Below are 26,848 nucleotides of genomic sequence, written 5' to 3'. Positions count from 1 at the left end.
CCCTTCAGGGAACATGCAAAACCATAAGAGAGGTACTGTGCCTTTTTTCAAATCTACTACTCTTCTAATAATCTCTTAAGTGCATCATTTAAGGTAAGACATTTTACAAACATTTTTAGGTGTGCAGATAAAAAGATTTTTAAAAAAATCTGTCTCTTGAATGTATCTGTTAAAAAACAAAAAGCAACTAATCCCATCTGTCCCACAAATCATTCTTGCACTTTCTGATTTTTCAGTCATTACCAACCAATATTAAAATCTGAATTAGCCCTGAGTTATTGCACACCAGGGAAAAAACTCCCACTGGAGATGTAGCTTTGGACCATTGTTGTATCTCCAGGAGCTTTTTACATCCTTGGGTTGTTTTTGTTATGCCATCAAACCTGCCAGGTGTTGGAAAGTCAGCCTCTTGCCCTTGTCCTGCCTCACTAAGCTGACTGTTCAGGAACCTCTCAGCAAATCCTACAGAACCAAGCAGTAACACGATGGAGAGTCCAAAAGTCTCTTGAAAAATAAAAAGCAGCAGCAAATCAACCTAAAGGCTGATGATGGATTTAAACAAAAGAAAGGGTAAAACACCGGGGTTTTGACAACCACATAAGATACTCTTTACTTACAGGAAAAGTTCCCGGCAGTTACTGGTGCCCTGAAAGTGTAAATGGTTTGTCATTCCTTTGAGCAAAGTGCTACAAATAATTAAACAGAACAGTAATAATCCAAAGAAAACTCTTATTGTTTCAGAACCTGAGATGGATTGGATTTAAGGGGGTCACATTTCCAGCAGAGATAAATACACAGACTGCATAGGACCAAGTGCTCACTTGTTGATATAGGCTTCTATGTTTATTAGGATAATTGTATAAGCTTTTATGTTTATTGGGATAATTAAAGTCTGCTTTGAATATAACCCTCGGTTACAAAGTCTGATATCACCCCTTCCCGCTAGGGTGAGGTGTCAACAACTTAGTGCTAATGGTGATGGCCTAATGAGATTGTTACATTTTCCTCTGGCCAAGTGAACTCCACCAGCAGAATGAAAAACAGAATCAAAGGAATGCCAAACTGATGGCACAATTTACAATACACATAACAAGGAAAAATGCTTGCTTCCCTGCCTCAGCTGGAGTGCAGTTTACTACCTCCAACAAAGGAACTGAAAATGGCTCTTGCTTTTTGTTTTGTTGTCATAGGTGTCTATGCTTTAGAGGGTTTTATCCATAGAACACAGGATACTTTTGGGAAAATGGTGTTCAAATACATACTTTGCAAATAAAAAAGTAGGAGTACCTTATTATAAACAAGGGGCTGGAGTTTGATTTTATGCATCTGCAAAGACAAGGCAATTTCCACTTTTTCAAGACAAAAATGATGCATGCTGAATAAATACATTTTTTAAAGCTTCAAACAGCTCTAAGTTAATAGCTGAACAGGACACAAGTTACCTGTCATTTCCAGTCTCTCAAAACCTTACTACTTAAGAAAATCAGTTTGCATATCACACAGATATTAGTGCTGTTTGCAAATTTCACAGAAATTTTGTTTTCATTCAATGACAAACTCAGAGTGAACAGAACAGGTTTGTTGCGGGGCACTTCTGCATCTTGGTCAGCTTAAGGTGCAGAGTGACAAACCTCAGCAGCAGTAGAGCTGGAGTTGCCAGAATCAGAAGCATTTTCGATGAGATCCTGTGTTTGCTTATCCTGCCCTGTGCTGAGCAGACACCACGTGCCCGTCTCACAGCGGCCCTGCGGTATCGGTCAGCTGAGCCGGCCTCAGCCACAGCAGCAGGATGAGGGCTGTTCGCAGCAGGATTTACTCCTATGAAAACCATTAGCCCTTCGGGGTAAAAGCCGTCCTGTTGTTATGCAGAGTGTGTCTGGCACAATAGTCACCAGCCTGCAGCACCGAAAATAATCACCTCTTTCACTATCAGGAGAGACACTAAACGACCGTAAAGCAAACGCCACCAGAGGGAAAATCTGGAGAGATACTTAAAAGGGAAAAGTTGACTGCGAGGTCTGGAAAGACTTGGGGCTCATTCCTTCATGGGGAGAATTGGTATAGACCCGGAATTGACACACAAGAGAAAAATCCTACAGGAAATGTGGGAGTCAGTCTGCAAGAGGCAGTAGTGACACACTGAGCTCATTTGCTTTACAGGGCTCATCTTCTACAAGCTACTTCTTTGTGTGTGCCACAGCATTCCCTCTGAGACAGTTTTCAAACGAGGGGTTGAATCTGTGGGTAAAGTACAGAGATTTCCACTGCCAAACACCCAGTGCTGTCATAATCTCTGCTTCCTCCTCCTGAAACCCTTTTTGCCAATTTTCCTGTCTATCTAACCCAATCTTGTCCTGTCTAAACTTTGCTACAGGACCTTCCAACACCAACGTGCAGCCTCAGCTACCAGAACAGCTCCTTCCACTGCATGGAAGCAGCAGGGGAGAACCACCAAGGTCTATTATGAAGGCAGGCCTTGCAGCTAAGGCACACATAATCACCTCAGCTCTTCTTTAAACACTAAGCATTTTACCTTATTTGTGTCGAGGGAGCTAGCAAAACATGGGAGCACCACCTTTGACTTGGGAGTTTTGCAAGAGTAACTGATAAGGTAACAGTCACAGAAATAATTTTTAAAATACTACAGGTTTCCTGACTGAGCTGGTTGTGAATGAACACCTTGCAGCAAACCAACTTGTATGAAAGAAAAAGAATACTCACATTTGTACAGTGGTCAGGAAATGTTCTGGGAAATGAAAAGAAATAAGAACTGAAGTTATTTCTTTGCTAAGTCAAAGTCACCGTTCCAGCCACCATTTTCAGAAACTATTAGCAAGGAAATTTAAGGAAAAAAAAAAAAAAACCTTGAACATTCACATCAAATGATACAACTTTAATTTCTAAAAGGTGATAAGTACTAAGAAACTGATCTAGTTGACAGGCAATTAATCCTCCTTGCATAGTACATTTATCTCCATGGGCTATCAAGATTTACAACATTTCAGGAAAACTGGCACCTAAGTGAGCAAGCAACCTCAATCCTATACAAAAGTTACAGACAACCTATATGTTTTCAAGTTTTACTTTGTAATTTATGCAGAGAATGGCCTTTCCTTTGTCCCCATCTATCCCACAGTACTGTATTCTCTCACTGCTTCTGTGTAGAAAACATAAAATGCTACAACCCACACTGATACAGTAATTCACAATAAATTGGCTCATTCTATTCAAACTTGGCCTTTCTGAGGTCAAACACCTCAAGGTACTTAGTTATGGACTTTATTTTTTCATGTAGGACGTGCACCTCACAATATCTGGGATTCCTTAATAGAGATTTTGTCCAGAGGCTGTTCAATCCTTTCCTTGAGAAAGCTAAAGGTGAGGCTTCAGTTTCAGAAGTGCTCTTGACACTAATCTAAAATAAGCACTGAATCTTACAGGAAGCCAAAAATGTTTAACTTGCTTAACCAGCTTGCTAACAAGACAAGAGTAAAAACACTTCTTCATATAAAAAAAATTGAAAGTTACATTTTGCTGTATATTTTAGACATATCTACAATGTATGTTTCCTTTACAGAATAATAGTTGGAGAGGAGCATTGTACTTACATCATTATTAATCCCTTTTTCCTAGTAACTTGTGTCCTGATTTTCAAAAGCACTGATTATCAAGCACATCCTAGGTACTGAATGATAGCAGCAGGCACTCAGAACTGTTGAAAACAGCTATTAGTACTTGGACTTTTGCTGCAAATGCACCATTTGAAAATAGTTCACTTGGAAATGGGGAACTTCACCTTTTAGTGAAAAATCACTCTTGTAGTGTTTTAGAATGTCTGAAATAACTACTACCAATATTTGCTTAATACACTATAGTGGATTACGATCAAAATTAATGCCAAAAAATTCAGTTTATGATAAATAAACTTTGGAAAAATTTATACAAGGCCGTAAATAAATAATTTAAACTTCAGTCTCAGTAAGAAGTAAAACAGTATGTCACATGACAATATCATCCTATCTAAACAATACAATCTTGCTATATTTTATTGCATAATAATTCAAGAGTAACATCTTAAGTAAAATATGTAAAGAAACAAAATCATTAGATTTACTTTCTTTAATATTCAACAACCAGTTCTTTGTACATAATCCAATTTAAAGATAATATAATTAGCACTTCCAGCATTAACAGTCTGTATTTACAATGAATGAGATGGGGTAGATAATCTAAAGAGTATTCAAATCTGTATGAAACAAATCAAAATACGAAGATTTACAGTAGTAGGCTCAAAATCCAAGACTTTTCCATTAATGGAATGCAATTTAAAAAGGCTTTGTTGCCTTTATTACTTGTAAGGGTTCCTGAAATGGCTATTTAAACAGCTGAAATCTTCAGTAATGCCTTCATTATTTGTACATGACATTAAAAATTAATTCCAATACTTCTATTTTTTACTTGCTTGTAGACCAGTCTGAAATCTGATGAAAGGATAACAAGGAAGTTTACTATATAATCCTAATTCCATATTCCTGAATGCAACGGTTGGAAGTAGATGATGTCAGTCCATTCCAAGGGTTATGTACACAAAACTTAGAAAATGTTCTTCACTCTTGCATAAAATGTGTACAGTATCAGTGAGTGGGGGACTTCAAAGTTTTTACGGGCTGTTGCTGGCATGGACCTTTGTTGGTTGAAAATAAAATACCTTTCACTCTATTGTTCTGGTAGCAGTTTTACAAGTTAATCATCAATCCCTGGTGTTTCCCCCTGTTGTATTCTGGAGGCTATTCTAATGGCTTCTTCCAGAGACTGTTGTTCTCCAAGCTGAAACAAACACATTCAAACAGAAAGAAATCCAAAACGTTACACTCAGATAATAAATGCATCCAAAAAGTTCTGAAAGCAAAGATCTAGATACCAAACAGTACTTCAGCCCAAATAAGTGTGATCAGTATTGTCACACCTCTCCTGGATGATAATATATACCAGCAGCTATCTAATCAGCTTGACAATTAAGATAGCTGCTGCTAGGAGATTACACTGAGTTTATGTGTAACCACCAAATACATGTGCTTCAAAGAACTGCTGCATGATAAACACACTTCATGACCCACAAAGTAGGTGATATTTTACTTGGCAGATATTACAAAGTTCAGACCAGGCACAGAAGTCCCAGTGGCTGTTGCATTTCATTTTATCACTGGTAAAGCAAGCAAACATCTTCATTTTTCCTAACTCTCTTAACAGAAAGTCAGCTCTTTGGAACACCATCTGACATTATTTTATTAAAAAAGTGTTCATTTATTGCAGAATCCCAGCTGCATAAAAAAGCTGTTGTGATGACACTGTTTGATTCTACAGTTAATTTCCTCTCTAAACTATCTGGTACTACCAGAAGTAAGATAAGCAACCCTGAATAAATACAACTTGACACAATTTTGGGAAGGAATCCATGGAGTTTTATACTGTGTTTATGGGAACACTGAGGACAACTTCAGCCTCACAAAAAAATGTAAAGCTGGTCGTTACCTATTGGCTCAGAAGAAACACATAGGAGAGTGTGAAAGGTAAAACCAAATTGTTTGACCTAATGGGACAATCCTAGGTATCACTTGTTATTTTACAGTCGCTGCATATCACATTCAGGATCCACTCAAATCAAGAGCTCTGTTTGCACCTCGTTAGGATTTCAATAGGACTATCAGGCTACTGGCTTTACCAGGACTTAGAAACCAAATGGATTAATTTGTTAGTATTGAAGTACAAGAGAAAAGCCAATCAAACTCTCAGGAATAATCAACACTATTTTAATTTTAAAATCCCTCTCTTCTATTTGTGTATTTTAAGCTTAATTAATGTAAAGCAACCCAAGTTAATGCTCCATTGCTGGTAACAGAAGAGGGGCTTGTGCAGAGAGTGCCTGTTTTCCTTTCATTCAAAGGACCCTTTTAGCTACTTTTTTCTTTTCCTCATGCAAAAATTGCCTTCTGACATGGTTTCTCTTACAGGCAGTTTTCATTAGTGCCAACTTAGCTCAAAAGAGAGGGGTTCAGAATTCAGGGCCTCTCAACTTTCAACAGCATCTCACTTGCTACTTTCCATTTAACAAAGGGTAAAATAACAATCTCTTGTTTCTGCTTGAGGATATTAATACTATTCCTTTCAATCTGAGCTCTTAAGAGCTCTTTCATACCTAGAAATTACCTTTTCCTGACAGTGTTTGAACAATGTGAGGAACTATTTACAGAGACTGTTTGTACTGTGCTGGTTTGGCACATTACAGAAGGTCACTATTTCCAGAGATTTCTGATTATTAATCTTCCTTTATAACTGTTTGCCCTATTTTGCTATTAGCATTTCAAGGTTCAAATAACAAATTTGCTAATTTTATAAGTTCATAGCAATTTATCCTTGAGGGTTTGGATTTATATGTGTCAATCCTATATGCAAAGCTGAAGGATGAACAAAAGCACTTTTTCACTGAAAACCTGTGAGTCCATGAACTACTTGGTTGACTTGAAGTTTAGACCTCCCCCAGCCTTCCCCTTATTTCTGAGTTCTACAAGTAGATTTGGAAAATCAGATACTGTTTATTCCTCTTCCTAACCCTATATATTATTTTAAATATGTGATAGTTTAGTTGTGGGCTATTTTTTTTTTTCAGGAAACCAAGGTTATTCAAATCATTTTGTTACCTGACTAGGTAGCTTCTAGCTCTAGAAGTAACAAACACTCCAAAAAAACCATTTCTCCCCATCTTACCTGTACTGCAATTTGTGTCCCATTGGATGTGGCCAGCAATGTGACAGGTCTGGTTTCTGTAGTCACTAGGTGGTGTCCGTGCTGCTGGTGTCCCATTTCTGAGGAGGCACTGTGAAATGCTGCTAGGTCCTGGGCCACAATTGCAACCTTCAGGACAAAGGGACACAGTCACCTGCCTGGCACATCTGTTCTGCCCCTCACCTCCTACCACCACTGCCTTGAAAGCTGGGATCACTCATCAGCATAACTGTATTGTGCAAAACAAAAGTTGCCATAATTGTGTTCTCCAAATTAGTACTAGCTCTTAAAATATAAATATCCTCAGGACTGCAGCAATTCAATAAATGCACCTACAGACCTGTGATTATCTACACAGAGATTAATAACTATCTTTATTTTCATGTGGTGCAATTTTAGAACAGTAGAATGAATTTCAACTTGAAGATATCATATTTGTACTAAAAAGTTAGCTGTTTTATCTGTACATTAAAAACCAACCCACAGATATAGACTTACACAAATGTTTCCCATCTGCCAAATAAATTACAGTCCCATAATATTAACCAATGAAATTATAGTTCATATTGGATTCTATACTTAGTTCTGTCACACATTTACTGTGTGACTTTGGGGGAAAAGCTTGGCATTTCTAGGTGTTATTTTACAGACACCTAAATGAATCATTGGACTGGTACCTCAGATTTTTTTCTTGGTGCCTCCTTGTTTTTAAAACATTTTAAAACATTAAAACCTGCAGATGTACAGCCCTGGGTAGGACACATCAGGCACTTAGGAGGGGATGTGTAGGCCAGGTGCTGGAAACTGCTGAGCTAAATCTGCATCAGTGCCAGCAGTGTGGTGGCTCAGGGCCCCTTTGCCACCAGCCCTGAGGGGACAGGAGCAGGAGTGCAGGGCAGTGTCCTCACCTGCTGTCCCTCGGTGCCCTCTGCAGTGACCATGGCCACCGAGTGCGTGCCGGCCGAGGAGATGACGGCGTCGTGGGCAGGGACGGTGATGGTGGTGCCATCTTGTGTCACCATGGTGATGGTGTTGCCGATGGCCTGCATGTCTGCCTGGGAAATGTTCACCTGCAACACACAGCAGCTCCTGAGGCAGGGAAGGGCTCAGAGCTGCTCCAGCCTCATTCCCTCTGCCCCACTGGCTGGGATCCAACAGCTCTGACCTTTCAGACACACTGACCTGCTCACAGAACAGAAAATGGCCCTCAGGAGGAGGAGGGGATGCAAGCCTAATCCCAGAGCCCACAACTCCATGTTATCCCAAATAACAGCATAACAGATTATCTATGCATGTGTCTTCCACAGAGGTCAGTGGGATTTAAGTTTGTACCACCTGACATACTTTGATCTTGATGTAAATACTAAACAGCCCTATGAGGGCTTAGAATTTAAGCCACAAATAAACAATCCATAACTAATTAATGACATAAATTACTGATGTCTCCCGTACAAATGCATTAAGGTATCAGATATATAATTTGATGTCTGATTTACAAGTTAATAAATCCCAGAACTGAAGTCAAGCTGAATGATAATTTAAATATAAGAATTCTGTGTCAAGGCTTCTGCAGGCCTTCATTTTAGAGGGTAAAAATTACCAGTTACTTAGTATTGCTGAATTTCCAATGTCCTGGCAATGTAACAGGCCTCTTGGATATTTTATTTCAGTCTGAATTCAGAATATATCTTTCATATATTACTGGTACTTCAGTTGCCCTGCTAGCTGATACAGAATTTTTTTTCCCAAAAGCCTTCAATACACTGCCACAGTGAATCAAAAGAGTTGTGTTGAAATCCCCTTCCAAAAAAATTTCATATGAAATCCTTAAAAACATGTATCCATGGAAAACATTAAAAAAAGACAGCCATAGGAATGTTCAAGTGGAAAATAATATCAAAGGATTCCTTATCCTTTAGTTTATGTTAGAAACTGCACATTACCAACCAAACTGCCTGTGAAGGAAGCACCTGGACTGCAAAGACTTCCCCCACCCCTCAACCCCCCAAAGTGTGTGCAGCCAAGACAGTGAAGATGCCCATCAGACATTAACAGCATAATCTGGGAATTGTGAGAAGCCTCAGAAACAGGCTGTATATATAGCAGTTGTTTAAAAAGTTCTTTTCAGAGTGACAAAGATAACAAGGACAGACCAATCCCCTAACTCTGGAAAACTTTACAGTTTAATGTGTCAAAATATGTGGTTTCACTTAGGTACTCCACAGGAGCACATCTCTAAAGATATCCCTACACAGCTCCAAAGAAGCTTCTTTCCACCAACATTTATCCAGAATCCTGTGTGATTTCAGAGAGCCCATGGAGAAGCTACAACCTGTGCCTCAATTCTCAGCCTGGTTTTGTCAGCAGGTGACACTGAGTCACTTACATGTTGGGTTCCATCCTGGGATATGAGTGCTACTTGTTGGCCTAATCCTGACTGAGTGACTGTAGCAACCTGTGCAGAAATGACATCTTCTCCCTCTACACCTGTCACATAGGTGATCTGGGAGCCTTTGAGCACATCTTCACCTTGACCTATTGGATACAAAGAGGCAAGAGGTTACTTTCCATACTCTAAATGCTCCCAGGAGAGCCAATGACAAGTCCCAGTCTTGTCTGAAGGTTTTAAACACTCCAACAGAAAAAAATAGTGGAAAGATGAGAAAAATAAAAGAAGGAAAGATACCAGAAGCAAGTCAGAAAGTCTTATTTTGGGAACATGGGGTATGATCTTCTAGCACTTAGTTTAAAGACACATAAATACTACATAAACATTCAGTTTGTAAGCAAATATCAAAATGTGATAAACATTTCTAATTTATTCATTAAATGTTAACCTCTCCATGCAAGGGACTCCATGCAAACACAACTCTGGATTTTTTTTTAAGTTATTAATTAACCAACATACAGAAGAATCTAGTGACATGCCTTTGTGTGAAGATTTAAGTAAATTCATTATCTTTATAAATGTTTAACCTCAGCAAATAAACGTTATCATTCCTTTAAAGGAAGGAATTAAGCTATAGCAAGTCTGCTTGAGGTGTTCAGTGCAGTTTCCCACGAACATGGTGCAAAACAACTTTGCTAACCAAAACAGTTTGTGGGGATATTTCTGATCTTCAGACACATCCAAAAATCACAATTTGACAGTGGTGTTTGTCCTTTCACAGCGTTTCCTTCAGTCTGATCCTTTATACTCACAGGATTCAATACTCATGATACCATGAGCAGCAAACTCTGGGGAGTGCTGCAGCCCAGCAGCTCCTTTCCATCTCTGCCTCTAGGACAGTTTACAGAAACTGCTCTAAACCACAGCAAAGCCAGCCCCTATCACTGTACTGCAGAAACAGATTTTTTTTTTCTCAAGGCAGAGCCTTTACTCAACAGATTGTCACCAGCCATGGTGTTATATATATACACACTCTTTGAAAAATCCCTAACAAAGTCCAGTAAATTGTAATCTGCTTAGAGTCTCTCTGGTTCCTTAGCCACATTCATGTTTTTAGCAGGTTTGCTGAGATTTCAACTCAAATTTCTCTCTTAACCCCATGACTGCTATAAATGAGTTTATTTTTTGGCCAATTACCATGCAATTTCTGTTTACAAGTTGCCTACCACCCTAAAAAGTCTTACAGAGAAATTAAGATATCTTTATTACGTACTTTAAATTTTTATCTATGTTTTCATTTCCTTGGCTACCAAAATCCCCCAGCAAAATACCATCCCCCAACTAGAGATTCAAAGGCTGCAATTCTAACCTGGAGGTGGCTCAAAGAAAGCCTCTTGTTCTTCCTCAATGGGCTCTGTGTCGTTGTGTGCTGTCCGTTTGTGCATAGCAAGGGTAGAGATCTGCTTGTAGGTCTTCCCACAGTGATTGCAGTTGTAGGGTTTGGAATGAGTATGTACAACATGATGTTTGTATAAGCTAGAATACTCTGTGAAACGTTTGTCACAGCCAGGAACTGTACACACATAGGGCTTCTCCCCTGTGTGGGAAAACAAAAAGGATAAAGTTAACTTTATTAAGGATGCACAGGAAAAATTGCCAGCAAATGATATTTGAGGACATACCTTCATTGCCAACCATACTTTCATTTCAAAGGCAACAGAGAAGTTCAACCTCACAAAGTTTATCAATGATAAACTTTATCAACATCTTACTGTCTTTAAGAATTACTGCCAGTAAATTTGGCCCATTTTTCTCCCTATCATTCCATCTAAAACATCCTTTGGATGAAGGCTGAATGATACAGGCTGAAAGCTGCCATTATTGTCATTGTACTGAGAATTTTGTTCTTTTATTACTGGAAGCCCCATAGTTTTCCTCAATGATCAGATATATTGACTAGTATCACTTGAGTATTGAAAGCTCTGAGGAAATCCATAGGAAGCATGTGTATAAACAATTATGGTTTCATAAACCTTCCATTTAAAAATCAATGGAATGAGTGTCCAAATTACACTGTAAACTAAAAATATAAACTAAGCTATAAAATGTTGCTCTATGAACGTTGTCTGTGTTTCTATAACATACATAATGCTGCCAAGCTTATTTGCCTATCATCACTGGCTTTTACATTTTAGAATCCTCAAATTTGTGCTTATTATTTCTGCTCACCAAATAAGTATTCTGCTCACTAGATAAGTATTTTCACATCTAGACTATGAAAAAGGAAGTTTTGACCACAGTTCCAGCAGCAAGGAAAATACAGCTGGGATGAAAGGGTGACTCATAACAGTGAGCCAAAGTTAAGCTCAGACTTGTCCTTTAGTGGTATTTATTTAAGAAACAGCTCACAAGGGAGGCAAGCCCCAGAATCATATTAAGGATTCAGCTCAATGCCCAGTTTAAAAAACTTTGTATCCACACCAAAATGATTCTGCCTTGACAGCAAGGTGGGAAATCTAACTGCTTAAATATCCTCAGCTGAGGGGAGAGGACACCCAAACAGAATTACCAAGCCAAGTCATAAAACATGACTATACCAAATTACAGCACACCAAAACATTGTTCACAAGGAGAATGACACAGCCTCTCCCAAGCAGATTCCACTTCAAAGTACAATAAATCACTCATGTACCTGTGTGTATTCTCACATGATTCTTATAATTAGTTGCACTGGCAAAAGCTCTCCCACATCCTGGCTCTGTACAGTAATAAGGCCTCTCGCCCGTGTGTGTCCTGATGTGAACCTTTCTAATATTAGATGTTGTGAATGACCTGCCACATCCTTCAAAGGGACACTTAAAAGGCCTTTCACCTGAAAAAGAAGACAAGAAAAGGTGCACAAACAAAGGTTACAAAAGAATGAAAATGCCAAATTACACTTAGACTTGAATGTAGGAACCTAAAGCTACCTAATTTTATCTGTGAGATCCTCAGTCAGAAATATCATGAACATGCCACTGTGGAGTGTTCTAGTTTAGCCAAAATGAACAAAATTCAGGAAAATCATACAGTCTGTAAACTAAATTATGAAGCATTTAGATTAATACTTTAACATGTATAGAACAGACTGTTTTATACTTTAACAGTATAAAACAGAACTGATTCATGCATAGAATCAGTTGCTTGGATTAGCTTGCACACTGACCATAATCTAGCAACTGTTTAACAACCTTCCCAATCCATACATATATTCTCCAAACCAAGTGTATCATACCATTGATATTTGACAATTGTTAATTCTTCAAATGAAAAAAAAACTTCATGATTTAACATATAACCAGGATAAACATGTATTAATAAAACTTGTTATAGAAAGTATAACCTTAAAAAAGAATAAACTTTCTAAAGAGAAGCAGCCATAAAACTCAAGTTTCAAACCCCCAGACCAGAGCAAATCACAAATACAGGTTCTTTTAAAGTCTTTTTGTGCAATATAATTTTAAGCACAGTAACTTACATCACTGCACCACAGCATTTCACCATGAATAGCAGACAAGGCCAACCAATAATACTGCAATAACCCTGACCTTTCAGATCTACCAAAGCACACAGAGAAGGAGAGCAAGGGGGGTGAAATTTGGAGACATTGGAGCCAGTGACAGGATGTCCTGGGGTAATTTCCCACTTCTAGAGCCAAGTACATTCTACACACTGAGCTGCTTACCAAAGAGCAGAATCTGAGAGCAAGAGCAGAACACCACTACAGATACAATTGTAGGTAATTAGAAATAAAAGCACAAGTCCTGATAGACAGTAATACCACAAAACTCCAAAGCAAATCGCTCCTTGGCAGAGGAAACTACAATTCACTCCTTCGGGCGGCTGTTTGGGAAGGTTTTGCAGCTTCCTGCCAAGGCAGTGTGTATTCCCCGAACACCTCAGTGTTGTGTTACCATGGCTCCCCTAATCCTCGCTGCAGCCAGGACCCCAAACAGTCCCAAAGCAGCAGGGCCAGCCCCACCCAGCAACAGACCCTGCACCAGAAACCAGGACAGATCCTCCAAAACAATGCCCGTAGGAATGTCACCAGACCGGTCCCTGGAGGGGCCTTTTCAAATTCTAATGTACTTCCCAGCTAAGCGACCTGTTTCCAGGTGACAGCGAATTCCAGCTCCAGAAATGCAAAGCCTTGAGGCTGTACCCCTCTGCAGCACCATCCCCAGCAGCTCTCCCGATGCCAGAGCTGCGTGTCTGGGGAGCTCATGGAGGAAGCCAAGGCAAGCGTTTGATGGGGGGAGAAGTCACTTCTGGTTAAAACAGGCAGAAAGTGAAGGAAGTGCTGACCCTGATGTGCCTCCTAAAGAAGGGAAAGGTTTCTGAGCGGTGGGAGAGCCCAGAGCTGCCCCCTGCCCTGCTATAGCTTGCAAAGGCGTGAGCACACGCTGCTCCATCCACCTGCACAGAGCTGTGCTGCACTCTTCCTCTCATTCTTCAGCTTCCTGGAAACTCATAAATCTAAAAAATGAGACACCCCTGCTCTGCTGGGAGAGTATGATTCTATTACTCATACTGTTCAGGTGGGTAGGTTACATAGGGCTGGCTCAAATCTTTTATCTCAACTGCTAAACAGATTAAATTACCTCACGCCTTCTGTGGCCATAAAAAAGGAAAGAAAACAGTCCACAGATAGGAAACCTTTCAGTTCATAGTTGTACTTGATGCAGGGCATATCAACAGTCCTCTTCTAGAGCTGAGATGTGTTCACACTGATGTTTAAAAATCAAGACAGTACTAATCCCAACATAATCTTTTTATGTATGGAAGTCCAAACAAGCAGAAATATCCTAATGTAATGCTGAGTTTTTACAATTTTTATTGCCTATATGTACATCCCATCCTGCCATATTTTAAGTATTTCTAATTTGAAAAAACCCTAAACCCCGACTTCTTTTATTGTTTCTTCTTGACTCACAGATTCAGACAGTTCAGTGGAAAAGCTTGTCAGTGCTCCAGCACAGACATCAATATATTTAATGGAATGGGTTAGCAAGTGATAGATTGTCCTTCCTACATTTAGGGGTTGTTTTTCTTGAAGATCACAGGCACAAAGGAGACATTGTGCAATCTTGTTTACACGTGTGTGCAGCCACAGAGTTTTGCAGAGTGTAGTGTGTGCTGTCTAGAATTTATGGTTTGGCTTTCAATTTAATGTTTTTAGACAAAATGGAAGATTTTCTTTTTTGTGCCTTTGCAAGTTTTAATAGCTGTTGGTTTTCTATGACAGAAAACAATGGCCATAGAAAATTCTGACATTTTGGTTTTTCTGCTGGAAGAAGAGATGGGAAATGAGGATAACAAGCTCATAATATCAACTGTCATGGAGCTGGCATGCGAGTTATATTAAAGCACCAAAACTGAGGAACACTGAAGCCATTTCTAAAAGGCAAGACAGATTACTGAGGAAAAGTTCCTTGTTCTGTTACAGCTGCTGATGAAACTGTAAAAGCAACGAGTGACTCAGTGACAATGTAAATGAGGCACTGCTATAAGTGCATTTGCCATAGCAGTGTGAATGCTTTAGCACTTTTTCCAAGAAAAGCATGCTGGATTTAATGCTTACCATGCTGAAATGCTGCTGAGCTCACTGGGCTTCAGAAAGAGAATACACAGGCTGATTTTGTCAGTATAAAGTCACAGAATGAGGAAAGATAAAGAACTAAAAATGCACCGAGGTGAATGAACAAAGATGTGTGCTGAGGGTACCTGTGTGTGTCCTGATGTGCTTCTGCAGGTCTCCTGAAGTCTTGAAGGACTTGGTGCAGTTCTCCTCGGTGCAGCGATAGGGCTTCTCCCCGGTGTGCGTGCGCACGTGGCTCTTCAGCCCGTACCCTGGGGACACAAGGGTGTCAGCAGGGCACCAGCACACAGCCAGACACTCAGCAACCAACACACAACCACAGCACTCATCAAAGGGTGACACAAAGGGTGTCAGCAGGGCACCAGCACACAGCCAGGACACTCAGCAAACAACACAGAACCACTGCACTCAAAGGGTGACACAAAGACACACCACCACCCAGCAAAGGGTGACACAAAGGTGTCAGCAGGGCACCAGCACACAGCCAGGACACTCAGCAAACAACACAAAATCACAGCACTCATCAAAGGGTGACACAAAGGTGTCAGCAGGGCACCAGCACACAACCAGGATACTCAGAAACCAACACACAATCACAGCACTCATCAAATATCAACAGCAAAAGCTGGGCTTGCTATTCCACTCAGCAATGTTGATGAGTAAAATTTACTCTTTCATTCTTTGCAAGCTCTTCCTTCTACCCGACAGAGCAGCAGATCTCTAGGTAACAGTTTAGAAATTCTTAGATTCTTTATTTTTTATTGTTTTATTTATTTCCATGATTCTTCTCTTTCCCTTCAGAAGGATAAACTGCAATTATGTGGACAAATATTTATTCTGCCTTCTGAAGAAGCCATGTGCTGTGCATTCCATTGAGTTTTTACCTCTTCCCACTACTGTCATCAAAATGATATTTAATTATTTGCTCACAGGAAAAGCAATAACTACAAAAGTCAGCAGCAAAATCACATATACAGGTGCTAACCAAGAGCAGTCACAGACACTCATTCTCGTTAAGATTACTTTTAGGAACTCATCATCATCAAAAGCTCTACCAGTCTGAAGTGAACTTTGTATCAAGCCCTCTATAAATTATTTTGCAATGGGCATTTAACCAAAATTTGCCTCTCAGCACTTCACTGAAAAGATAGTGACTAAAGAAGCCTGAAACAGCCATTTTAGAAAATGAACCTGAATGTCACTTGTATCCACAAGTGACGTATGAATTTGTACAAAATAAAGTCTGTAAGAAAATGACATCTGCTTTAATTTCAGTGAGTTCTCCCCAAAACAGCTGAAATTCCTGTTCTTGATGTTTTTTAAAGCATTAAGCATTTTAACCAAGCTGAGCATTAATTCACATTTATATCTAAAATAAACTCAATTTCATGACTCAACCCAGGAGAGTTCTTTACATTTAAACCAAAGACTACTCAGTACTTAAAGTGAATTTGGCCAAGGCAAGGATTGCTGAACTACAGCAGTACAATGGCTCTGATCAAAAATACAGTGTTTATAAACAAGCAGCTGTTTATAGCCATACACCAGTGTGTTGCAAAGGAAGAGAGTATTTCATGACATAGTTTTGAAATCCCTTTACAAACACTATGCAATTAAACTTAGGTGCAGCCCTTTAAAAGTGTGCTCGTTTTCCTTTTGATTCTTTGCATCAGTATTTATTTTGCTTGTTTCTATTCAAAGCAATTGTACCAAATGTATTAGATCAGATTAAGTTATCTCAAAATATCTTATTAAAAAACCAGAGTCTGACTTTTCTAAGCATGATACTAATTTACATTCCAAATAAAAGAACAAAATTTGAAACAAGTTTTGTTCTTCCACTTCCTTCCATGTTTCATTCCTCATAATTGCATTTTGCACAATCAAATTCCATCTCAGGGAGAGCATCATTTATGAGCAGAGTTATCTGTACAAATGGGGAGTTCCCTTCATGATAGAAATTCAATAAAGAACACTTAAACTAGCATCTTCTCTCAAAGTTCCTTTCAAATTTAGACCAGAGATCAGGAATCTGCCCCTAGCCTAAGGTTCAGCTTTCTATTATCACCTCATTTAACTTTTGCTATTAGTTTAATGGTAAGAAAAGCCTATTTTTAACATTATTTGACTGTAGATGACAGGAGAAGAGTGAGGAAAGTGTTGAGTGCTTCACCTCCTTCCCCCTTCAGTAAGAGTTAAACCTCTCTGTCCTTTCTACTGCTACACTAGATGAAAATGTAACTTTTTTTTCCAGTTGTCCCAACCAACTCAGCAGTTAAAAAAGGCAATATTAAAAATTTAGTTTATTCACACACAAACACTAACAAGCAGGAGGAGTTAGTCTGCACAAGATTACCTGTTGCAAAGGCTTTGCCACATCCAGGATGCTCACACTGGTATGGTCTGTCTCCTGTGTGAGACCTTTCATGCACCTGTTGACATCCAATACAGTGATTTAATGAAATGCTGTATCTGGTTACTTCAGCACAGAAACAGTTCATTCTCAAAGCCCACATATTTTATTTATCTTACTAAGATTCACATTGAAGTGTCTGTTTATGTCAGCGATGAAAAAATAATGAAATATGCTAACAACATTTTCCCTAAAACTAAAGATGTCTCTTTGCAAGGTCTAACCTGATCCTGCCAGTCAGTTTGGCACAAAACACTTCTGTAAATACATGCACAGTTGCCATCATGCACTACACTAAAGACAGGAGGTAAATATGCCTCAGACCCCACTCTCTATCTGATTTTTGACTCCAATGAATGCTTCCAATGATGCTCTAATAGTGCATGAAGCCTCTAGAGCAAGGACATCATTTTAGCAATGACTCCTAAAGCCAGCCACTCACTGGCTCCTGTGGTCAGAGACAAAGCAGCACTGTGAGCAGGTTACCTCATCAGCAAGGGAGTGTGCCAGCCTCAGCTGGAATGTCAGCAGCCCTAGACCATTCACCATTTCAGTAATTCCTTTACTTAATTTAAAATAAGGAAGAGAATTAACAAGTCACCATCTGTGAAAAGATGTACCATCTTTTCACTCTGAATATTAATTTTGAAGAGTGTCACTTTGTACTATGATGGTGAAATATTTCAAAACATGGAATTTTTTCATGATCATGCATACATGTAAAGTTGATAAAACAAATGCTGGATTCCAGAATTTCTGTGACACTGCTGGTAGGAACAACCTCACCATGCTGGCAATGAGCAGCTGAACATGATCCCAGAACACAAAGTAAACTCAGCTGAGCACCACCAATTACTGTAAAATCAATCCAATAAACATCTGACAAAACAGCCTCATTGCAACTGGCTCCCTCTCAATTTCTATTACTTTTAACCACATAATCTGTCCAAAAATATCATATTTACAAAGTAGCAATGCACATTTTACATCTCCTCACCTTAAGATGGTGAGCTGTTGTGTACAGCTTTCCACAGCCGTCATAATCACAGCGAAAGGCTTTCTCTCCAGTCTGCTGAGATTTTGCAGTCACTCTTGTTCCATGTCCTTGCAAGACAATCTTAAGGGAAAGAGAAAAAAAGTTTTAAAAACTCCAACCACATACTAAAAAAAAAAAAAAACCAAAAAAAACCAACCAAAAGGGATCAGAAAAGTCACACACTTCATTTTGCTATCAAGCCAGAGCTGATTTTGACAGGTTTCTTTTGTTTCTCTTTGCTCTGCTATGCCATGTATTTCTGAGCCCTCAATAAATAAACTAAAAATAAATAACTGAAAACCATGATGGAAACTGTCAACCATTTACTTGTACCTAGCAAATTTAAAAGCTTTCATTAATTAGTCCAATAACAAAGACAAACTATTTTAAATATAAGCACAGTGGTAAAATGACCAAATTAGTAGACAAGTCATAGGTGCTAGATCTGTTCCTAAGGGAAATTAGTTATAAATCAGACCACCTTCAAATATAAGTTCATGGAAAGGCCAAACAATAATTAAATATCCTTAGAATGAGCATTTTTTGAAAATGAAGTAAAGCATTTTGAACTTGGTCTGCCATGCATGCACTTTGATCAAACTAATTGGAGCGTTGTGAGCCAGGTTCTACTCTCCCTTGTGGCATGACAAGAAGAAAATAAACAGCACAGCTTCAGGAGGCACCTGAAACCCGTTGCACAGGCTCCTTTCTACACTGACATGCAAGAAACATGAAAAAAACCTGACATTCATACAGAACACAAAGGCAGCAGCCCAAACATCAGCACTTGCACACAACTTGGTGCAAAGCAGTCGAGACTGTTTTATACAGTCTGTCCTTTCAAATCACCTCCCTTCTGTTACAAATCCAATGCTATTCCAAACTGTCAAAAGATTTCACAGGGTGGATGAGGAGACAATACTCTCAGCAGAAAACAGAGTCAGCTGCAGCAGGTTGCTCACACCATATCCAAAAAGTTTCTGAGTATCTCTGAGGTTGGAGACTCCTGAAGTCTGCTCCCTATGTTCACATTCCCAACTAATTCTTTTGGCAACTGAGGCTCTGCAAAGTGGCTCCCTTTGCTCAGTAGCCTGCTCAGACTGCCCCTTGCCATCCCTGAGCTCCATTCCCTCCTCCTGTGCCCTGCTGTGATTCCTTCTGCAGATACCGAGGAGGTTAAAATTCCCCATGAGGCTTTGGGCCTGCGCACTCCAGGCTTGCTCCACTTGTCTGGAGAAGGCTTCATCTTCCTCCTGACCATGACCTTGTGCACAGTCACCAGCTCAGCACCCGCTCTGGGCTGAGCCACCTCCCATCCCACAACCCTGTGCACTCCTGCTGTTCCCAGTGGAAGGGCAGCTCCTGCTGCTCTCCTTCCCAGCTGGCCCTTTTAAAGAGCCTGGATCCATCATCACAGCACTTCAGCCACCTGAGCCCCCAGCACAGCTCCCTGCACCAGGGAGACTGCAGCAGCAGCACACACCTTTATTTCCTCTTCCAGAAAAATCACACATTTCACTGCTAACACCTTTCCTACAGATCCTTCAGAGACAATGGAATAACCCGTTACCTTCAGAATATTTGTAAGACTAAAGGGGCAAAGTTTAATAAAAAAACTTTTAATCAGCTGAAATGTTTAACTCCATCACTTCAGAAAGTCTCCTCTGGAACCACAGAGAAAAATAATCTGGATCAAGAAACCATTACTGCTACTATTGTTTAACCTATGACAGCATGAATCACAGAAATCACTTCAATACATTAAGGATCATAAAGAACACATTTGGTTGAAAACTGAAGCACTAATTATTTTTTTCCTATCTATATCTCTACTACTATTTCTTTGTTGCTCCAGCATATAAAAAAATTCATATAAAATATGTGTATACGTGCTAAGTTCTGCCGTAAAGCTCAAGTATGCCAAAGTTGAAAAGAAAATGAAAACAATTCTGTAATGTGCTGATATCTGCAAGGAAATAACCAGCCATAATCCTACCAATATTAAGATGGATACAAAAACTGGGAAGGAAGCATCTTTCTAATAATGTGGAACTTACTGAGAGGAACTGTGTGCTTCAAATACTTTTAAATAGAATGAATAAATAAAGAGAATTTAAAACCCTGTATTTTTAGGAGATCACAAATGCATCCTGATCTCAGAAAGGTAACACAGGAGAAAAACAAAGATCTTGGATCAGATTTTTCTACTACATACATAAAAGCAGAATCATATAACCAAAGTGTGTATTATGAGCAGATGGGTATGACAGGTTTGAAAGGAAATAGTGAGATATCCATTTGGGCACACAGAGTCTTTTGTTTTCCCATGTAGAAATCACAAAGAGGTTTTATGCTTTTTTTTCTTTGCTGAAACACCTAACTAACCACATGCAAGTCTGAGTGACTGCTTAGCAGTGTGACATCTGTTCTATGCTGTTCCCTGTGGAATTAAAAAGTTTATAAATATACACCTATTTAATTCTGCATCTAAGTGTGAGACTACTTTATAAATTATAGATTAATACATATGAATACAGAATGAGCTCCAAGTAGGTATCTACTTAAATCAAGATATAAGAATGATTTCTATTTTAATACAGAACTGATAGCTGTGGGCCCCTTCAACTGAAGGCCAACTGTAGTCACCTTATAAGGGTCAGAATTTGAGCCTAAGCCTCATTACCTTTTGGAAATATCAGATCTTGTTTTGTTTGGAACATGCAGTGCTCCACAGATTGGCACATTTCCATATTGCACATATGTTGCCATATATGTATAAGATAAAACCACATTCAGTTTGCTTTGGGGCTGAAGCCAAAATCAATATTTAGGCGGATACTGATTACAAGTAATTCTGCTTAATTGGCTCTTACTTCAGGTAAAACCAACAAAACTTTTATCTTACTCCTCCTTGAATTTTGCCTTTCATTGGAGTTGTACCTCTATTCCAACCTACAAGTGCAAACCCTCTAAATTTCTTCATTTCTTTTTCTGGAACATGGTCCAATACAGTAAATAATGCAAGTATTAGTTATTCTCTCCTTCCACAGTCATGCCACACAGGCAAAAGTGAAGTGTCTGCAGCTTTAAATAGTGTGGGATCTCACTTGTAAAAAAAACCAGAAAATTTGAGCTGTGAGAGGTCAACCTATAATTATTCCTTTCACAGATTATGTATTTTGAACTTGGAAGAAGACATTTTTCCTCCTTGTCTACTTCATTATTTCTTAAATTAAGCAAAAAGGAGAAAAAGTTTGCCCAGAGAAGCCCCATTCTCAATGCAGTGACTTTTCATTTTTTGGTTTTGTCATCTGAACATGTGAGGATATAGAGTTTTTAGTGTTATTTTAGTTGTATATTTGAAGCCCAGGATATATTTTTGTCTTTTTCTTTAATAAAATACATTATAATGCCAAATACCATTCTCCTTACATAATTTTATGGATCTTAGGGGAAAAAAGCTTCAGACTTAGTAAGTTGCACCTGTATTTTCCATTACCCTTTAAGCTTTTACATTAATCTTTTAACATTTAAAGGTTTGTAAATTCTGTGTACAAACAATATGGATCCAGAAGAAGTTGAAGTCTTTTTCTCTTCTTTAAGCATTCTCTAGGAGCAACACTCTTAACTACTGATTCTTTATAAAACCTGCTGTAAAGGTCAGGGACCTTAACAGGGCAAGTGGAATCAAAATAAGTCATTAAAGAGAGAGAACAGTTCCAGACCTATGCCTGAAATGGTCTCTCCTAGCAGAAATTTAATAACTGAGACAGCATTTTTCTGCTTTAAATACTATCAAAAGTCAGCTCCTTCTCTGGAAAGAACTTCTGAAATACTTACACTGTTATTGAAGAAATACTCAGGTCAACTTGAAAAATCTTAGAAAGCCAACCTAATTTTTAATTACCTTTTAACAGGAAAACCCCCTAGACAACAGTAAGTATTAAAAGACCTTTTATAACTCTTGTGACAGGATCTTGTACAGAGTGAGATATTATAATCCATCTGTATTATTTGAAATCTACAACTTCTGAAGGGTAGAAGCAAACCATAGTTCATGGCTACAGGACTCCCTGTCATGCACCTTGCTGGGCAGAAAAGACAAAATAAATAAATATATTTAATTATTTTGTATTAAGAACATACCTGCATTTTTTTATCTTGTTCATTTTCACCTATAATTCCTGTGCTACTAACACTGTCATTTCCATCAATAGACACCTGAAAAACAAAATTGAAATGGGAAAAACATTTACACCAGTTACTTTTATTCATCTGAGAAACAGAGTTCCTGAGACAGCTCCTGGGTTTATTATTTCATAGCTCTCTAGCTCCCTCTTGGAACATGGTTATCCCATAGTACATCAACTTACACAAAAATCACCACTTGCAGCACCTGCATTACACAACAGACCAAGTGAGCACAGCAAAGTTGTTTTATAACAGGCTAGGAAAGACTGCAAGAACTAAGGATGTTAAATTAATAGACTGACAAAAGTATTACAATAAATCAATAAATTTAACAATACTGAGTTCTGACAAAAAAAACCCAAATCAAACATTTATTTATTTTATAATAAAGATATTTCTCTCACTCCTAGTTAAGCAGAATGTACTTGTTTAAACAGCACAATTCTTTTTGAATCAAAATACGTAAGACAATGTGTTACATCTCAGTTTGAACAAGTCAAATTACAACTAAGGAAAGACTTGGGTATTGCTACATAGGTTTGTTTTTAAAGACAGTCTCCAGGAGGAGAAAGGTATTGCTGTTTCCAAGGAGCTCACAAAAATATTTGAAAGACTGTTGGATATTAATGTGAAATTTTTATTTAAATAAAAATGTAATTAACCAGTTTAAAAAAATACCCCAAACTCTCTCACAAGCAGCAGCTCAAAGAACAGCATGTTACTGGTCACTATATAAAAAATGAAAGTATATTTTGCATAGTTTCCCATCCCTAAGTTGTCTCTGCACTAACCACAGGCATCCACAATAATCTCTGCCTCCATTATATTCAAGGCTAAGACTGATGCACCTAAGCCTAGTCTGAGTGATTTTATTCTTCTCTAGAGCAGTTTGGCAGGACCCCTCCCTCCCAAGAGCACAGCAGGCCCTGAGATCACTGGGGTTGTGTGCAGCACCTTGCCCACAGCAGCAGCCCCAGCAGTTTGCCTGGAGACTGGCAGAACTCATCCCAGGAGAGGTTTTCACACTCCCTCTCTAAATTAAGCCATTTACTTTTGGGGACTTTGAGCTACAACAGTAATAAGGAAACTGCCCAAACAGAGGTAAATTTGCATTACAAAAAGATTGAAAAACGTGTCAGAAAGCAGGTGATTTTGGGGTGTTTTTTTCAGAGGGAAACAATAGCTATTGTGGGACCATCTCCCTCAGAATTTTTAAAGGAAGAGGAGAGAACCTGCACAGAAGGGAGACCTGAATTACTTCATCCTGAACTTCCTGTTGTTGGTAGAGAGAAGAACTGCTGACATGAAATTATAACTTGATCAACTATTGGAAACAAATGATGCCAAGAGAACGTGTGTGCACGTGTTGAGGCAGGCACAAATCCCAGTTCCTGCACTCTGCCAGCAGCTGGGATGGCACAGGAGAGCAGATTATGGAAGGCAAGGATGTGCTGTAACCTCTTCACCATTCCATCACTGAGAGCAATGACCTTTTCTCCTCTGGGAGGATGGTGCCATTGACTCAGCCCAAAATTAGAGGGCTCAAGTTAAGTCTGCATGTGCTTTGCATGTTGTGGAAAGTGGCACTTTCCTGGCTCAAGGAGAAGGGAGGACAAGGAAAAACGTCCATGTTCCACCACTTCCAGTGAGCTTCTGGGGAGTCTGCTTGGGCCTCTTTGTATGAACTCTCTTATATTCTACACTGGCACCTTGGGCACCCCACTGATCTTTCTGTTTCTGCCTGTTGCATAGGACAGGGAAACAAAGAAGAACCACCACTCTCCAAATTCACCTTTCTTTTCTTTGCCCTTTAAATTTCAAAAAGAAAGCCTTAAAAGAACCAACAAAAAAAGACACCCAACTTTGAACTTCTCTTTAGCAGTATTGTAAGAATTCTGGAAGGATTCCAGGGCAGATCTTTGAGCTCCTCCTAAAATAATCTCCTTTATGCTAAAGAAAGATTTAGTCTGCCTTCAAATAAAAACACAAGGGCACCTACATTGAGTCAAAGTAAAGGCCATACCACTGCACCATTTCAGTTCCACCAGCAGCCAACAGCAGATGCTGGAGAACACTAAACAAACAGGCCAAGCATGTAGTGATGCATTCCCCATAATATTCTGCCAACCTCCAAGCAATTTGTGGTTTATGAACTTCCTGAACGGGTTTTTACCTAATAGCCATGGACACATTTTTCTTCCATGAATTTATCAAATTGCTCCTTGAATCCAAGGACATATTAGTGTTCACAATATCCTACAAGCAGGGCTTAACTTGGAGCTGTTTGAAAAAGCATCTTCATTCTCATTGAACCCATCACATGAGAGCTTCACCTGATGTTTCCCAGTTCTGAAACTGGTGTAGCCAATGACAAGGCATTACTCTTCTTTGGGCTACCTAAAATTTTATAAAATCCTACCATATACTTACCTTGTGTATTTAATTTCTTCCTGTATCTTTCTCAAGGTGTCTGAAACACCAGCTATGAAAAGAGTACCTTGCCTTACTATGAAGAGTGCACGGACATGGAGAGGAATCACAAAACCACATTTCCTCTTTTAAGAAAGATACAGGGTTCTGACCATTGAGCTAATATTTGGTTTTGTAACAAAAAACCCCATAAACCAGGTGTAGTGCTTGGAAACTCACTTCTACTGACTGTCTCCTAAAGGTTCCAGCAGTACCAGTCAGAATAAGTTGAGATGAAAGCTTAAAGAAAACATTTTTTCCTAAGCAAACACACAAGTGCACTACAGGAAACAAATTCATATTACAGAATTAGAAACCCCATATTGAGTTAAATAGGATGAAAATGCAAATTTATTTGCATTTCTTCTGTTTCTTTTTCACCTTCTCAAAACATATATATATATATATATATATCAGAAATTATGATTAATATAGCTGCTTGTTAAGAAGGGCAAACTCAATTAACATTGAATTACCTTTTATTTCATGAAATGTTAAAGCACAGCATCACAACACAATTTGACTGCCTGCCATAGGATCTCTCAATTCTAACAGAGAGAAGCATAATGAAAAGAACAGTGAATAAGCTATTTAATTACCCTAACTGGCCTCCCAGATTTTGACAACTCTCTGTGACATTAAGAGGACAGACTTTAAAATATATTCTGCTCTTTTTCCAGAGCAGTACAAGCACTGATGGCAATTATCCAACAACTGGGACACAGCTTAACTACAGTCATGGAAGTTGCATCACCCATTACCATACTTACATCATGCTTTACAGAGCCCAGGAAAGTGAACAACATGAATTTTGTGCATCCTACTGCATTTTTACTATTGAAAATATAGATCAAAGAAGTTTTTTTCTGAACTGATTGTCTTTTCTACACTTCATACCATGTGTTGTCCTTGCTCAGTACACCAGGCCATTTTCTTCCCATTCAGGGAAAAAAATTAATCCAGCAACAGTGCCTGAACAAGAATAATTCAACTTTGTCCTTCTTTGCAAACAGTGTCCTTCCAAAAGACTCCTTTACAATGCTTATAGAATAGAGAAGATTATCATTTAAATGTCTAAATGGCTTTCTAAATCCTACTCCAGTTCAGTGTTCAATCTTTTCTCCTTTTTATGGAACACTATGCACCAGAGCTGCTCAGGACAGTGAAGCACTGTCATGACAATTTGGTGTTTTCTAGGAGTCTGAAACTCTCCCAGTTACAATTTCATTTCTTAAACAATAGTTGGCTTGTGCTATGCTGCCAGGTATGTTGTGCTGTGTATTTTTTAAGACATGATGGCTAGAGAAAATGCCTTGCAGAGTACCTTGGCTGCATACTGCTCCAAAGCACTGATGGTGTCAGGGTCGATGGCAGCATCTCCTGTGTGCAGTCCTGCCACTGTGCCATCAGCCTGGATGGCCAGAATGGTGTCAGACTGGGGCATCTGCACTGTGTGGTGGATGTAGGCAGTGGTTCCATCCTCCAGCTGCACAGCCTGCAGGGCACTCTGGTCATAACTGTCTGAGGAATGATATTGCACAGTGTTAGGGTTCTGACAGGAGCAGCAGTGTGTTACATGGGAAACTACTGCTCACCAGGAGGTGTCTCCTGAAGTCATAGACACATATGAAATATATGGGAAATAGAACCACTAGTATATGAGATATATAAACACTTAAAATAATACTGTGAGTAACACAGGAATTTGTTTTCAAGACAACACCTCCTATAGTTTTATTTCTACACTTCAAAAAGTTAAAAAAAATTATATTGATCTAGTTTTATTTATAAAGGAAATCAGGAACACAAATATACTTTCCATTTCAAATCCACTTATAATAAAATGAAAATAATATACCAGATCTATTGATATCATTACTTCAGATTTTAGAATTCATAGATCTCATGTTTTAAGAAGAGCAAATATGC

The 26,848-nt window shown here is 38.9% G+C and overlaps 1 protein-coding gene across 3 annotated transcripts in view; it reads right to left on the bottom strand.

Annotated features, from left to right (window-relative positions):
- Nucleotides 1–2,879: 2,879 nt before the first annotated feature.
- ZNF143 (zinc finger protein 143) overlaps nt 2,880–26,848 on the bottom strand; it is a 38,047-nt gene continuing 14,078 nt past the window's right edge. For all 3 annotated transcript variants that reach the window (XM_058026472.1, XM_058026474.1, XM_058026473.1), the window contains exons 6-16: nt 26,244–26,440; nt 22,406–22,480; nt 18,221–18,340; nt 17,167–17,242; nt 14,936–15,061; nt 11,865–12,044; nt 10,542–10,769; nt 9,170–9,318; nt 7,692–7,853; nt 6,766–6,912; nt 2,880–4,827 (exon numbers count right to left, since the gene is read on the bottom strand). In XM_058026472.1, the coding sequence (XP_057882455.1) occupies nt 4,744–4,827; nt 6,766–6,912; nt 7,692–7,853; nt 9,170–9,318; nt 10,542–10,769; nt 11,865–12,044; nt 14,936–15,061; nt 17,167–17,242; nt 18,221–18,340; nt 22,406–22,480; nt 26,244–26,440 (1,544 nt within the window). In that variant the 3' untranslated portion in view covers nt 2,880–4,743. The remainder of the gene's footprint in view (nt 4,828–6,765; nt 6,913–7,691; nt 7,854–9,169; nt 9,319–10,541; nt 10,770–11,864; nt 12,045–14,935; nt 15,062–17,166; nt 17,243–18,220; nt 18,341–22,405; nt 22,481–26,243; nt 26,441–26,848) is intronic.

The sequence above is a fragment of the Melospiza georgiana genome, chromosome 6 (assembly GCF_028018845.1).
Source record: "Melospiza georgiana isolate bMelGeo1 chromosome 6, bMelGeo1.pri, whole genome shotgun sequence".
NCBI classification, from domain to species: Eukaryota; Metazoa; Chordata; class Aves; order Passeriformes; family Passerellidae; genus Melospiza; species Melospiza georgiana.
This window is presented reverse-complemented; position numbering and strand designations above follow the sequence as displayed.